General features: G+C 38.1%; 1 protein-coding gene across 1 annotated transcript in view; it reads left to right on the forward strand.

Annotated features, from left to right (window-relative positions):
* Positions 1-14,025, forward strand: part of COL24A1 (collagen, type XXIV, alpha 1) — a 195,088-nt gene that overhangs the window by 106,494 nt on the left and 74,569 nt on the right. The window contains exons 22-23 of the mRNA XM_009333887.1: positions 8,411-8,464; positions 12,941-12,994. Of these exons, the coding sequence (XP_009332162.1) occupies positions 8,411-8,464; positions 12,941-12,994 (108 nt within the window). The remainder of the gene's footprint in view (positions 1-8,410; positions 8,465-12,940; positions 12,995-14,025) is intronic.

A 14,025-nucleotide genomic window follows, 5' to 3' on the forward strand; every position in this document is an offset into this window, starting at 1 on the left:
TGGAAAGCTGCCTGGCGGAAAAGGACCTGGGGGTGTTGGTCGACAGCCGGCTGAACATGAGCCGGCAGTGTGCCCAGGCGGCTAAGAAGGCCAACGGCATCCTGGCCTGTATCAGAAATAGTGTGGCCAGCAGGAGCAGGGAAGTGATAGTGCCCCTGTACTCAGCACTGGTGCGGCCGCACCTCGAATACTGTGTTCAGTTTTGGGCCCCTCACTACAAGAAGGATGTTGAGATGTTGGAACGTGTCCAGAGAAGGGCAACGAGGCTGGTGAGGGGTCTGGAGAACAAGCCTTATGAGGAGCGGCTGGGGGAGCTGGGGTTGTTTAGCCTGGAGAAAAGGAGGCTGAGGGGGGACCTCATTGCTCTCTACAACTACCTGAAAGGAGGTTGTAGCGAGGTGGGTGTCGGTCTCTTCTCCCAAGTAACTGGCGAAAGGACGAGAGGAAATGGCCTCAAGTTGCGCCAGGGGAGGTTTAGATTGGATGTAAGGAAAAATTTCTTTACTGAAAGAGTGGTTAAACATTGGACCAGGCTGCCCAGGGAAGTGGTTGAGTCCCCATCCCTGGAAGTATTTAAAAGACGGGTAGATGAGGCGCTTAGGGACATGGTTTAGTGGGCATGGTGGTGTTGGGTTGACGGTTGGACTCGATGATCTTGGAGGTCTTTTCCAACCTTAATGATTCTATGATTCTATGATTCTATAAATGCCTTTTAGGAAAGATTTTATTAAAAAAAAGAAAAAAAGGCTGTATTGGGATTTGTTGGGCATTGCTGTGAGCGGGAGGAACAAGGCTATGTCTGTCCAGTGGCAGAACCTGTCAGATCCTACTTCAAACTATGTTTCTCCCCTTTTTTTCCAACACTAAGACAGTGGGATTTATAAATGTGCCCTGTCTCCATGTTCAAGCTTGTTTTGGGTACATGTGAAATAAGAAACTGGGGATCCTTCGGTCTCTCCAATTACGCATTTGAGTATGCATTTCATTTCCAGTATAAAGAATAAGCAGTCATATCCCTAATTTTCTTCCTGTTTACAGTGCTGTAAATCAGACACTATAGCAGCTGAAGTCTGTAGTTATCTCTGCACACAACAGTGGGAACAGGCCTGGCAGGCTTCATTCATCCTCCCAGGTTTTTGGCTTTTTATATGCAGGTCAGCAGTGAATTGCTTCCTAAATCTTTCCTCTGCAGCTGTGCAACCTAGGTACACCAGATCAGAGTTGAAAGAAGCCACCCACTCATAGCCAGGGTCCATTTGAGAACTGCAGTGCTGATGGGTAGGAGCGAGTAGAGGAAGGGACAGAGGTCTCATGCTCGCTCCCTGGGTGGCCATATGAGGGTTGGCTGCCAAGTGCTTTTTTTTTTCAGTGCAGAAGTCCTGCAGTGTCAAGCCAAATTCTCTTCTGGGTATGTTGCCGGAGAGCCAGGGTCTGTCGCGTGCCTGAATGTGTGCTGCTCACAAAGCACTGGATATCTTTAGTGAGCGCTTTATGGAGTATATTCTTCATCAATTTACGCATTTTCCTGCTTTGTCATCTAAAAATGAACAGCCAAACTTTCAACTTTCTAGAGAGCTTTATTTTACTGGTATGACAACTGAAAAGTGCTGGTCTGACTGTTTTAACCCACAATGCCTGTGTTTACTGTGTACAATGAATTATGTAATGCTTATTGTTAATGTGAATGAAATTAGACAAGGTTATAACAGGCTTCCACATGTATTCAGAACATTTTATAGTTAAATTTTGCTCTACGAATCACATTTAATTATCTCCCAAGAATGAGGGTGATAGTTTCCTTCAGATGTGCCTTCAGATGTGCTCTGAGTATTATAAATAGGTTTCATCTGGAGCAGAGGGAGCATTAGTCATTATCTTCAATAGAACTTTTTTCATCTGTGCAGTATTTTGATCTGAAGTTGTTAGCTTATTCTTTCAGGAAGGTACTCATATGGGATTCAGCTGGTATGTTTCATGCTCAAGGCAATAGCATTACAAAGGAAAAGGATACATTCAAATAATAGTAAACAGTCAAAAAGGCACGTATTTTGTAAGTGAATCACTGGCTGCTTTGAGTTGTTCATTTTAAAAAAGAAGTTTATTTTTAATGCATGTTTTATCTTATCGCATGATGTTTTGAGGTTGTGCAAACAATGCCATGAGTGCAGTGGTAACATAGCCTTCTGTTTCAGTATTGCATCAAATAACTTGCATGCAAATGACTTGAAGGAAATACAGAAATAAAGACAATTTTACAGCTGAAATAATTGCATGTTCTGGCATACATCTGAAGACCTGTTCTTGTTGTAGAATTGCTTATACTTTCTGCTTGTCTCTGTACAGAATCTTTGACTGGTCTTTTCATAAATTTATTTGACATAAGTACATCTTTCTGATCTTTTTTCAAGAAATATGTATTAATTTTGCAGAAATATTCAATTTACCTTGACTTTTTAATGGTGTTGAACAATGCTTGTTCATGTGACCCTCCTGTGTTTTATATTTTCTTCGGAGTGATTATGATAGTTCAGTCTGTGCCTGTTAGGTCCTAGTCTGCTTCCACAGACCTTCATAGGTACTTTGCATAGCATTTGTCGTCTTGGAGATTTTCCTGTTTCAGGCAGAGCTGTGGTGAGACTTGACTAGAAAAGAAGGGACATGCAGATAAACAAAACTTGATTTGTGTTGCTTTACCAGGGCATTATTTAACTCCTAATGTTCTGAATCTGCCTAGGGTAAGGCAAGCTAATATTTAAAGGTTTTTTATTTGATTTTAAACACCTGCACTGCTTTGGCTCTTGGGTTTTGGTGATGATCTTACAGTTGGTCTTGCAAATAAATTTGAAATTTCTGCCTTACTTTTTCGGTCTGGCCTTAGTCTAGATGTGGTCTGATCTGTATGGGCACACAATTGTCAGCAGCATAGAAGCAACGTACAGTGAAATAATCCTCCTGCAAGAGAACAGAGTTCCTCTTGCACAAGGATTATTTCACTGACTGTTAGTTACCAGTCTTTTTTCTAAGGTTTAAAGTTCGGAATACTTGATTTTCAAAATGCATAGAGCTGTTCCTGGTGACTTTCCTCTGTACTCAGGCTTTACCTAACCCCACTGTCACTTACATCATTAGAAGCATGCCTGAAAGAAAACCCATTCCTCAGACCTTAATCATTTAACTGTTACTGGAGGACTTGTAACACAAAAATGAGCCTGAATATCTTAAAATAAACACATAATCTGGTATTTCTGTCCCTTATGAAATGTCCACATTTGATGCTTGTTTTCACCGTAAGTCAGAACAAAATTTAAAAATACACATCTCTCTGTTTAGCATTGTTATATGTATTGGAAAGTTCCACAAACGTAGCTGTTGATGTTGAATGACTGGCTTGATTTTTGAGTCTTGTGAGAGTAATTGATCAGGTGGCTCAGGTCTCCCTGGGCTGTGATTGCTCAACAGCCCATCTCTTCCATGCTGCACCTTGTGGGTTGACTACTGGAGGTCTTCAGGGCAGACAGGGAGACTGTCAAACAGAGTTCAACATCAAGTGTAGCTCTAACCAAACTGTGCCAAGCTCCCTCTGGAAATCCTGTCTGATCATCAGAGTGGGTCTGCACTGAAGTTCTTATCAAAGCTCTTAATTTTTCACACCGTAGATTTACAGAATTATTTGAGACTTGGTCTTAATGTGTTGGTCGGCAGCCGGTGCTGCTGTGCTGGTCAGTCAGGTGAATCACTAGCCACCTTTTTGGCCATCAGGCAGCCAAGCAGGTCTGTGAAGGACATGTTTTGAAGGGTGGGTGTAGGGCCTTGCTCACACTATAAAGTGAACTACACTAGATGCTACTTGTTGTAAATACAGTGATTCTAATGTGTGTTGCATATAATATGTAGATGCACCAGATGGCTTTAAAGGATGATGCATCACATTTTGGAAAACTGGTGAATTTAAGTCTCTCACAAGAAAATCAATCACTAGTGTTTCTGTGAGCATGGCTGAGCAGATCTGCCATGTGCAATTAGACAAAAGCACAAAGCAACATCAGCATCATTTCACTGACATCTTAGCAACAGTAAATTGCAAAGTTTTCCTGTATTGTATGCTGTAATCCAAGATTGCCCTTTTTTCTGTTCTCTGACAAATTGCAATTGTACACTTGTAATTTGTACTGTTAGATTCCTTCCTCCACCCTTTCAAAAATCAGAATTGAAGGTTTGTAGGAAAAAAATTAAAGTTCTGTCTCTGCCCTTTAAAAATGCTGGCATTAAACTTTGGCTAGATTGGCGCACACAGAAGAAAGCTCATTTCAAAACTTTTTTTTCCTTACTATTTTCCTCTTTGTACTTGGCACATTATTGACCAAATGTCACGCATTTGTACAAATGGCAAAGAGCAAAGTCCTGTAACTGTGTGAATGCTGACATTTCTAAAATTGTGTAGAGAAAAAAACAGATTTTTTTTAATTGAATTGCATCTCTGCATAGCGTGTCCTTTCAGAAGAATAATAAACACTTCTTATTTGAGAATACAAAATCACAGCTCGTTTTCTCTGTTTAAAAAGATAGTAGTTTTATGTAGAAATCTTCCTTTTGTAATTTGATAATAATTGGTAATAAAGCTCTGTTAAGGTACCTTGTTGAAGTTCAGTAGCTGCATCCAGTCAGTATTGCTTCTGAAAATTCATTCTAAATTCTTATTCAAATGAAACACAGCATGTGATTGAAGGAAATAATGTTGGAGCAGGGCAACTTGGCAACTGAAGGGACTATCACAGTCCCTGGAGAGGTTTTTGCTCTGTGGTGCCCTTCCACCAGCGCTCATGTCCTGATCCCATTGAGGGCTGCTGAGGAGCTAGAGGGCATGAGGGTTGGTGACTAATAGCAATGCTGGCAAATATCGTGTGGAAACAGCTTGGAGTGAGTGGGATTCTGCAAATGTAAGAGAATTCCTAGTGGAAATGGAGTGTAATTTCCAAACATTTCTGACATTCTGCTTCCATGTTAGCAGCCACACAGGAAAACAAACAAAAGAAAAGCAACATCTCTTACACATCCCTCATCTCTGAGGCACTGACTTCAGTACAAGAAGACGTGCCCTGACATAGTAACAGTCTGATCATTTCTGCATTTTTTGTTAATTAAAGATTATATAGATAAATGAGAGCAATAAATATGTTAATTTTATATTTAAATGTATTGAGCACAAAAAGCAACACGTTCACTGCAAGGTTAAAGCGCATTTGTGTTGAGATTGCTGGTACTTCACATTTTTTCTGACACCACCTCTGGTTTGATTAAACTGAGTGAACTCTAAAGTACTTTGCTGGCAAAAGGCCACATCTGCAGCAAGATTTTGAAAATAATTTGTAACCTACCAGCTGCCAGGCTTCTGGCTGATGGGAAGATAAGAATCTACACTTTGCATTTCCTTAGTAAAAGTCATAATATTGAGCGATGTTTTGTTCTGAATAGTCTCTGCTGAAAATTACACTGCAGTTGGAAACTATACATTGATCTCCTAGCCTTTCACTTATGGAAGAATAATGAATTTTTAATCTGGAGTAGCTTCACAGGGAGCTGGCTGCTGAATAGCTCTTGGCAAATTCAGATATAGGTAGAAATGTATACCACTTCACAACTCAGAATCTGAATGGCAAACGCCATTGCTGAGGTGTTTTAAGAAATGCTTTCTGGTTCCTTCACTTTCTGGAATTGTCTTAAGTGGCTATCTGTGTCCTGGATTATTACAGTTATCTCATGGATTATTAATGTGAGAACATCTTGGAAACAGTGTTCTAATACTGCCATAGCATCTGCATTTTCTCTGTGGCAGTGCTCGAGAAGAAAAGACTAAATCCAGCTTTACAGCAAAGACAAAAACGATGAAGATTTTAAACTTTTAAATGCATTGCTAGTGTTGATGCTGTCAGGCCAGTAGCCCTCTCACTTCCTAAGACTTTGCCTGATATGGAAAGGTTTCCAAATGCCATGATTGTTCTGTGATAGTGCTTGTCGATGCTTACATCTCATAGTTCTTACTGAATTCCTTCTAGAAATATTTATGCAAATACATAAGTAAAGCAGACGTATTCCCTTATAAAAGTATAAGAATCTTTCTAAATAGACATTTTTCTTGACAGTTTGTTTTCTGGAATGTTTATTGCCACGAGGGAAATTGTCTCTGTGTCAGCATTTAGCACTTGTTCACACATTAGGAAGTTAAAGATTTACAGATGTACAAAACAACCCACCCCTTGGTAACTATTTAATGTCTGTAAGTGAGCAAATTTAAAATTAAGAAAGGATGAGTTAGCAACTTTCGAAGAATTGACCTAACTCTTCAGTGTATTTCAGTAGATAAGCGTGGTCAGGATTTTTAACAAATCCTTTTATGAACTGTATAGAAATCTAGGCTGATATTAGTGAGTACTTTAGGTATCAGTCTGGGTGCCTTGGTCACATGTGAATAATTTGCTATGTGCCACCCAGAGGCATGTTGGAGTTGTTGCACAGCTCTACTAGTAGTTTCTGCTTTATGGCAAAAAGAAATTACCACCGTGATGTTTTGTGAAATGCTGCGTGTTAGGGTTGTTCCACTTATTCTGAAAACTCAGATCATTCTTTTTTACTCTTTAGTGATTTGCTTTAGTACTCATTAGCATTCGAGTGCTAAAACTGATTTTTTAAAAAGAAATAATTCTGTTTCATATTTCGTTTTATACATTTTTTATTTAATATTTAAACACACCTAAAAATATTTTTATCCCATCTAAATCTCTACTTACAAGTCTCTCTGCATCCTGTTAAGAACAAGTTATAGAAAGCAAACAGAAGAAAGCCCTACAAGTAAGAACAGTGATGCCCTAAATACTTTTTAAATTTTATTATAATGTGGTAGTTGAGGGTGAAACAATATTTTCTTTTAAACTTCTTGCTTTAGTATGATTTCTCTTTACCTTTCTGGTAAGTTTTTTTGTGATTAATATCAGCTAATTATGAATAATCATTAGAAATGGTTATTACCTGTATTTGAAGCTCAGCTGTTCTGGAATAATAGAGTATGGTTAACTATTATCCACCTAGTGAAGCAATTTTTTTTTTTTAAATACCTCTTTCCTGCTTAGAGAACTTAAAAAGTGACTCTTGAAGCTTTAATGATGACATGTATTAGCCTGCATTAGTATGGAAGGGTGCCAGAGAGAATTTCATGCTGGAAGTTCTTTGAGATGTTCTTTAAATTGTTCTAAACATGTATGATGATTTCATTTCCATTATTGGAAAAGTATGCCTGCGAAGAGTGGTATTTCTAATTTTTAATCTGCAATGATTTTCCATTAAGGAAGAAAGAAACTTGTTTTTACTAGTGTTAGGTGATGGATGTGCACAGATGTAGTAATAACTATTTTATGCAGAGGAAGAACTTTTCAGTGGCACTCCTTCTATTTTCAGATAGGCAAGATTTAATGAAATTTCAAAGTTTATAAAAATAACAAAATCAAATAGTATCTTGGCAGGTGACTGAGTGAGCCCTGTGCTAACTAGAGAGTCAGTTACCAATGCTTTATCCTAGAAATATAAAGATTACGTTTCTTCATTGGATGTTTATGAAATTTAACTCACTACTGTATTGCATAAGGGTTACCTGCATCATCTTTGTTTCCTTAAAATACACTCATTCCTTATAAAGCAGTCTAGTTGTAGCACTGGATTCCTCTTACATAGAGGCATCCTCATGGTGTCCACTCAGTGCCTACTGGCCAGACGTTTTAGGGTGATAATTTTTTAGTTGATTCATTTCCTTTGCATACTCATTTTTTCTTTATCAACAGCTGGACCTATACCACACACTATTTCACAAAGGCTTATTCTGAATAATGCTACATGCTGGTGACCTTCAGTTACTGCCAGCCAGACCTGGATTAGCACCTGCTGATTTGAGGCAAAAGGCTTTCTACCCTTTTCTTAATCTTGCAGTGATCTCGTCCTTAAAGTGCAGACAAGGATTTAAAGGGCTTCAGCTGCTCTCTAAGCGTTTGGTTTTTTTTTTTAAATAATTGAATTCATGAGTACAGGCCCTGGTTCTGGCTGCTTTGTGGGGTTTTTTTGTGCATCAAGACCAATCCAATGGTTTAATTTCAAACGTTGCTTAGTGGATAAAAAGTCTTATGCTGAGAGAAATAAAACCCATACTGACATCCACTAAATTGAGTTTAATGAAATCTGCCTAAAATCTGCCACTTATCCAAGTCCTTTCAAGGAAACTCAATGGATTTTTACATTTTGGGGATGGTAGAACAAATTTATTTCTTGTTTCTGTGATTCAGGTTTGTTAAATGAATGAACAGAATCAAAACAAGTACATTGGAAACATTCCTACTCTGTAAATCATTTGTCTGTATGATTTCTTTAGGGTTTTCCAGGAGATATTGGTGTACCTGGATTAAATGGCCCTGAAGGTCCTAAGGTAAGACTATATGAAAACTTATTAATAATAACAATAAACAGTATAAATCTCTGAGGAAAAGCTCTGAGAGATGGACACTGGCATTATGAGAAGATAATCTTACTGTCAAAATACAAGTACTTTGCCTCAGGTATTTACACGAGGAAGTTAATCTAATGTTTAATGCTGTCCATGCAGTTATGAGGGTAATTACTGTGTTAGGTGGAAGCATGTAATGGCAAGTTAAGTGCAAGGAAATTTGGAGAAAATGCTATGTAGCTAGAAAGTAGCATATATTTTACCTGTATTTAAATAAAGTACATGCCAAATGCATGCAGATCTCTATAATCTTACCTGAGTAATACGGATTTTTTTTTAAACAAATTTTGAAAGAAATAGTAGCTAAAGATATGGAAAAATGGGTAAAATTCACATGCCAGATTAATGGATAAAATAATATATATTATAATAATAATAATGGATAAAATTTATCTACCAAATTAGCCTCTGTCTTTAGTAGGCTAATATTTTAGACCAAGCTTAGGCAATAACTCACATGTATAGAGTTTTCAATGAAGCTTTAGATAAAAGCACATACGGGAAATTTTTGTTTAAAATGGAAAAGGTGGAGACTAGTACAAAAAGTGCAGGTGGGTCAGAAATTAACCCAGAGGAAGATGCTTGAATAATATCTAAAGATTGACTACTTGTTGAAAGGCAAGTACCAATTAAGTTCCTCACTTGCCAGCCTTGGGACTATTTTTACATTGTGTTTTCACTGATAATAGGCACAAGTATGATGGAATGAAATTTGTATACGAAACAAAATTGAGCATCTTTAAATGATCTTAAAAACTGCACTTTGTGCAATTCATCCCACTTCTGTTACTTGACTGACCTATGCAAGAACTAAAACAATAATTCCTACTGTAAACTTAGAGCTTCACACCTGGCAAGAAGTAAAGACACTGACAGATCTCTCTGAAATAAAAGCACAATAAGGCAGTTAGAAATTAAGTGAAATTCTAGAACGCGTGAGGCAAGGTGTCTCGTTAATGCTGCTGCATAAAGCACAAGAAGACTTTATCTAAGTAGTACACACAGTTCTAGGCATTTGTATTCCAGAAGGACTCAATCAAGTGGGACTAGATGCAGAAAAGGATACTTGAATGACTGTATTCTGAGAGGCAGTTTAATTATTCTACCAAAATGAAGGGCCTTTTTGAGCTTTGTAAGTAAACCAGAGGGCAGAAATTAGCGAGGCAAAAGAACTGTGCAAGACCAACAATATCATTGGTCCAAGGACAAAACATGCAAGTTGTCCATGTATAAACAGAGATGGAAATGACAAGATTTCCCATCGACAGAGTTGTGAAATTCTGTGGCAGACTACTCAAGAAAACATAGGACAGGGAGCAGTAAATAGTTTAAAGATATAGTCTTATTTGTACCTAGAAGATTGTAAAAATCCCTCCGTGCCAAAATTAATCATTCTTGCGAACACCTCAAATAATCCAGTTACCAAAACCATAGCCAGTCTTTTCTGCGTCTCATATCTTTCAACTGTGTCAAGAGCCTTGTCCCAAAATAGCCTAGACATGAGAGCCTGGGGAGGCTGAGAACTCATCTGATGCAGCAAATTGGGGAGAAGTTAAAGTACATTTCCAGAGACAGGTGTGGACTTTTTCTTTAGTTCTGATTTATTGCTTTGCTAACTTGTGTGTATGTATAATGTTAGCAGCCTTACATGAATGAGTTTTATCTGACAGTTGCAGTGGCAGTTGCTCCTGTGTTTCTGAATTACCAGGGCACTTAAAAAAACCTTTTGATGCAAGACTGTGTCTAGGGTCTAAGGGAAATAGGAGAGGAGAAATACAAGAAATCTTGAACTGCAGATCAGATTTAATCCTCCAAGCTGATACATGAATGATGTAACTGAGATCTAATCCCTGCTGTCCAGTTTCTTCACTAAGTGAGATCATATTATTCCACATTATATCCAAAGTGTTAAATTAGATGTTTTTGTTAGAATTAAGTTGATGTTTAATAAATACATTACTGATCTATTGCCTTTTCACAGATTCCAGCAAAAAAGTACTAAAAGGTAGCCTATAAAGTTTAAGCCTCTGTATTCCTTTGAAACAGAAATTCCATAGGTGAACAAGATTCAGTGGTCTCTGGCACATTTGGTCTTAGAGGCAAAAAGCTTAGACAGCCTGCTCTAATCAGGGAGAATTGATGGCTTACATTTGAGAATGAAGATTACCAAACTGGAAAGATTCTTACACTGCTCCTAGTACCAAGGGAGAAGGGCTTCATAACACTGGAAATGTTTGGCTTTCGGGATTCCCAGCTGTCTTGTGTTGACTGCAGTTTTAAAAAAATTCCTCCAGCTTTTATTTTTAGAAAACTTTTCTCACTGTGCTGCTCTTTTCCTCATGTTTTTGTTTATGCTTCCTCAGAAGCAATACCCATTTTAAAAGCCGAGAAAGCAGGGTAAGCTTTATTTTTTAGCAATTGATGTGGGAGAAATTCAGCCTCTTGGTGGAAAGTTTAAGCTCTCTGAGTGTGATCAGCCATCTCTAAATACCAGTAGAAGTTCTGGATTGTCAATTTTCCCTAAATTAGTGCAGTAATCAGCAAATCTGACCTCTCTAAAATAATGTTCAAAGGATTCGTTACATAATTTGGTCTACAGCACATTACTCAGCTTGGAAGCAATATCTTAGAAGGTGTTTGATCTTGATCCACCACTTATTAAAAAAGAAAAAAAAAAAGAAAAAAGCGCACTTACATTTAAAAAAAAAAAGGGAATAAGAATGCTTTTGTGAAGTTCTGAAATAATTTAGTTTGTTTCCTATGTTGTTATTGCAAGTATGTATGCTCTGTAGCTGAGAAAAGTGAGAGGAAAAGATGGTCAGAATACGTTGACTACAACTGTAGTTTTTCCAGCAGTGTGTGTTGTACCATGGAAGTAGTTGAGAACTTCCTTCCTCTGCTCATTTATGTTCGTTTGGATAACACATTTAATAGAAGTGGCTATTAGGAGTTTCACCACTTCTGGAAGGGATGGACAACTGGGAAGTTATATTTGTGAAATACAGGATGCCCCCATTTGCTGACTCCCCCAGTTTTTTCCAGACACTTTGGCACAGGTCTAATGACTACCTTCATTTTCTGTTTGTTGCCTGAAACCTCAAAGGGGAGGTGGAAATTTCATTTAGTCTTAATATTCATTTTACAGCCTGGGACTTTTTTCCGGATCCAATTAAGTGCAGTGGAAGGGTGTGTACGGTAGCAGTGTTGCTAACATTTCCACTATGCAATTACATTGTACTGAAAGCCATATCTCCTAATGCGCTTTGCTATTAGAATAAAACAGTTCTGTCAATGAAAAATTTTTGTGACTAATTACACAAGAATATTACTTATGTAGTGCTCCTAAAAGCCTTCCTGTCACTTCTGTGGTGGTATGTCAAACAGCAGTCCACCCCAGTCTTTCCCAGACTGATGAGCTCTTTGATGAAACTCAGTACCTTGAGGTGGCCTGTTCCATTTTCTGTTCCATTTTACTTTTCATGCTAAGTAAACTGTTACTGGACCAATGCCTGCACCTTCTGTCTAGACTTCAGCTTCATTAGTAAGCAATTAATAAGGCTTACACTTGGAACTTTCCCACCATTGCTTTTTTCAGAGGCTAATCATATCTCTCCTAAAGGGCAGTTTCTTTGTTCTTGTTGCTTTATCTAATATTGTTAAGCTTAGCTTTCCCAGAACATTAATAATATTGTTTACACAGATATATATTTTTTTTTTTGTCCTACGCCAGGTCAAGTGCTTTTCCCAATTACTACCATTGTAATTGGGAGGACCGAGATTTTTGACACACTGCTGGCTGCGAAGTCATTTTAACAAAGTTTTGAAAATGTTGGTGTGAGCAGTCATGAAAATTCGAAGTTGGCATAGGATAAGGTGCTTTATCTCTGGGAAGCTGATGATAATCCTGACAGAAAAGTAACGGCTGAAAATCACAAGTAGTTTTGGACAAGCTAGTAGTTTAAGTTCACTTTGTAGTTCATTTCCATTGCAATGTTACCATCACATGTTATGCTAAAGACTACCTAAATCAAAGATCTGAGAGTTATATTGGTTCTGCTTTAAACTTAATATGATGGTGTGCTTTACATATTCAAAAAAGAGGAATTGTTCTTTTGTGAGCTCCAATATTTTCTTATTTCGTTTTCAAAAAGACAAAAGAAAAAAGCTTCAGAAAAATCTATGTAGTAGAAGTTTGTAAGATACTCAGTTTTCCAGCAGATATTAAAATTCTGCTGCATCTTCTCCTGGCTTCCTAAGGGAAATCCTAAGAACAGTGGTAAGAAATAAGGTCTGCTTCCTCAGTTTTGCATTTCTGTCTAGGTTTGTAAGAGGAGAGAAACTAGACCAACCTGATTGTTAGTGGATATAAGTTCTCACTGTATTTGTTTGGATGTTTAGGGACTTCTGGGTGACCGAGGGCCTCCAGGGCCACAAGGCCCCAAAGGAGTTGAGGTAAGATGGGAAAATTATCCAATCAAGAGATTATGTTCGAAAGAAAAAGTTGTGAGGGGTAAGAGGGTTAGACAACAATGGTTAGGTGGTTATGGTGTTGTCATGCAAAATTTCAAGTTTCTTTTGCATTTTGGCAGGTGTTGCAAAGAGGTTTTAGCAGCCTGATGGGGCTGTGCATCCATTATGTGGTTTATTTTAGTTATTTCAGTGGAATCTTAGATAACGTGTCCAGAGTCGGATGTGGTTCTTTTAGTTAAACTGGGGACATGCGGGGGTGGGGAGGTGGTATGGAGATAGAAACTATATATCAATTTAAATACAGTATCCTACATACACTTAAGTTAACAGTTAGACCCCTATTAACTGAAGGGGGAGGAAGGTGGCTCTTCGTCTTATAAATTTATTGAGTATTCTTAATTCATCATCATAAAAATAAAAACTCATGTCTCTTAGGCTAAAAGTAATTAACATTAGAAATAATTTAATCAGTGATTCTGGGGATAGACCTCTAGACTTCTAAGTAGCTTAATTATGGGCTTCCATGACAGTTACTGAGTGAGTAAAAGCTAACAGTGGCAAAATGATCTGTTTAGTTAGAAGCCAGGAAGTTAGAAGCCAGGAAGCTGCAGATAGGATTTCTTAATTCCTCTGTTTCCTATCCCTTGTAATTGAAAAGGTTGTGTATCACTTCCTCCAAAACCTGGAGAAAATCTTCCATGTTGAGGAGATTCGGTGAACCCTAAAACGATCACAGCATGACATTCTGGCACGGCATTGATACAAATCCATGCTTTAATATAACTGTGTGATGAGTGAACCCTGAAGAGTTAACGCTGCAGTTCCCCGTCATGTATAATTATATCAGGCACTGTGTCTCATTTCGCACCTTGTCTCATTTCTTCTCTTACACACCGGACAAGCCTGACCCCCAGCCTCCCTCCATCCCTGAGAAAAGACAAGGATAAACCCTGGCAAAACGGCTTGGCTAACTTAGTGGTTGTGCCATAGCAACATAGAAGAGAAGAGCAGGA

The sequence above is a fragment of the Pygoscelis adeliae genome, unplaced genomic scaffold (assembly GCF_000699105.1).
Source record: "Pygoscelis adeliae isolate BGI_AS28 unplaced genomic scaffold, ASM69910v1 Scaffold10, whole genome shotgun sequence".
Classification (NCBI taxonomy): domain Eukaryota; kingdom Metazoa; phylum Chordata; class Aves; order Sphenisciformes; family Spheniscidae; genus Pygoscelis; species Pygoscelis adeliae.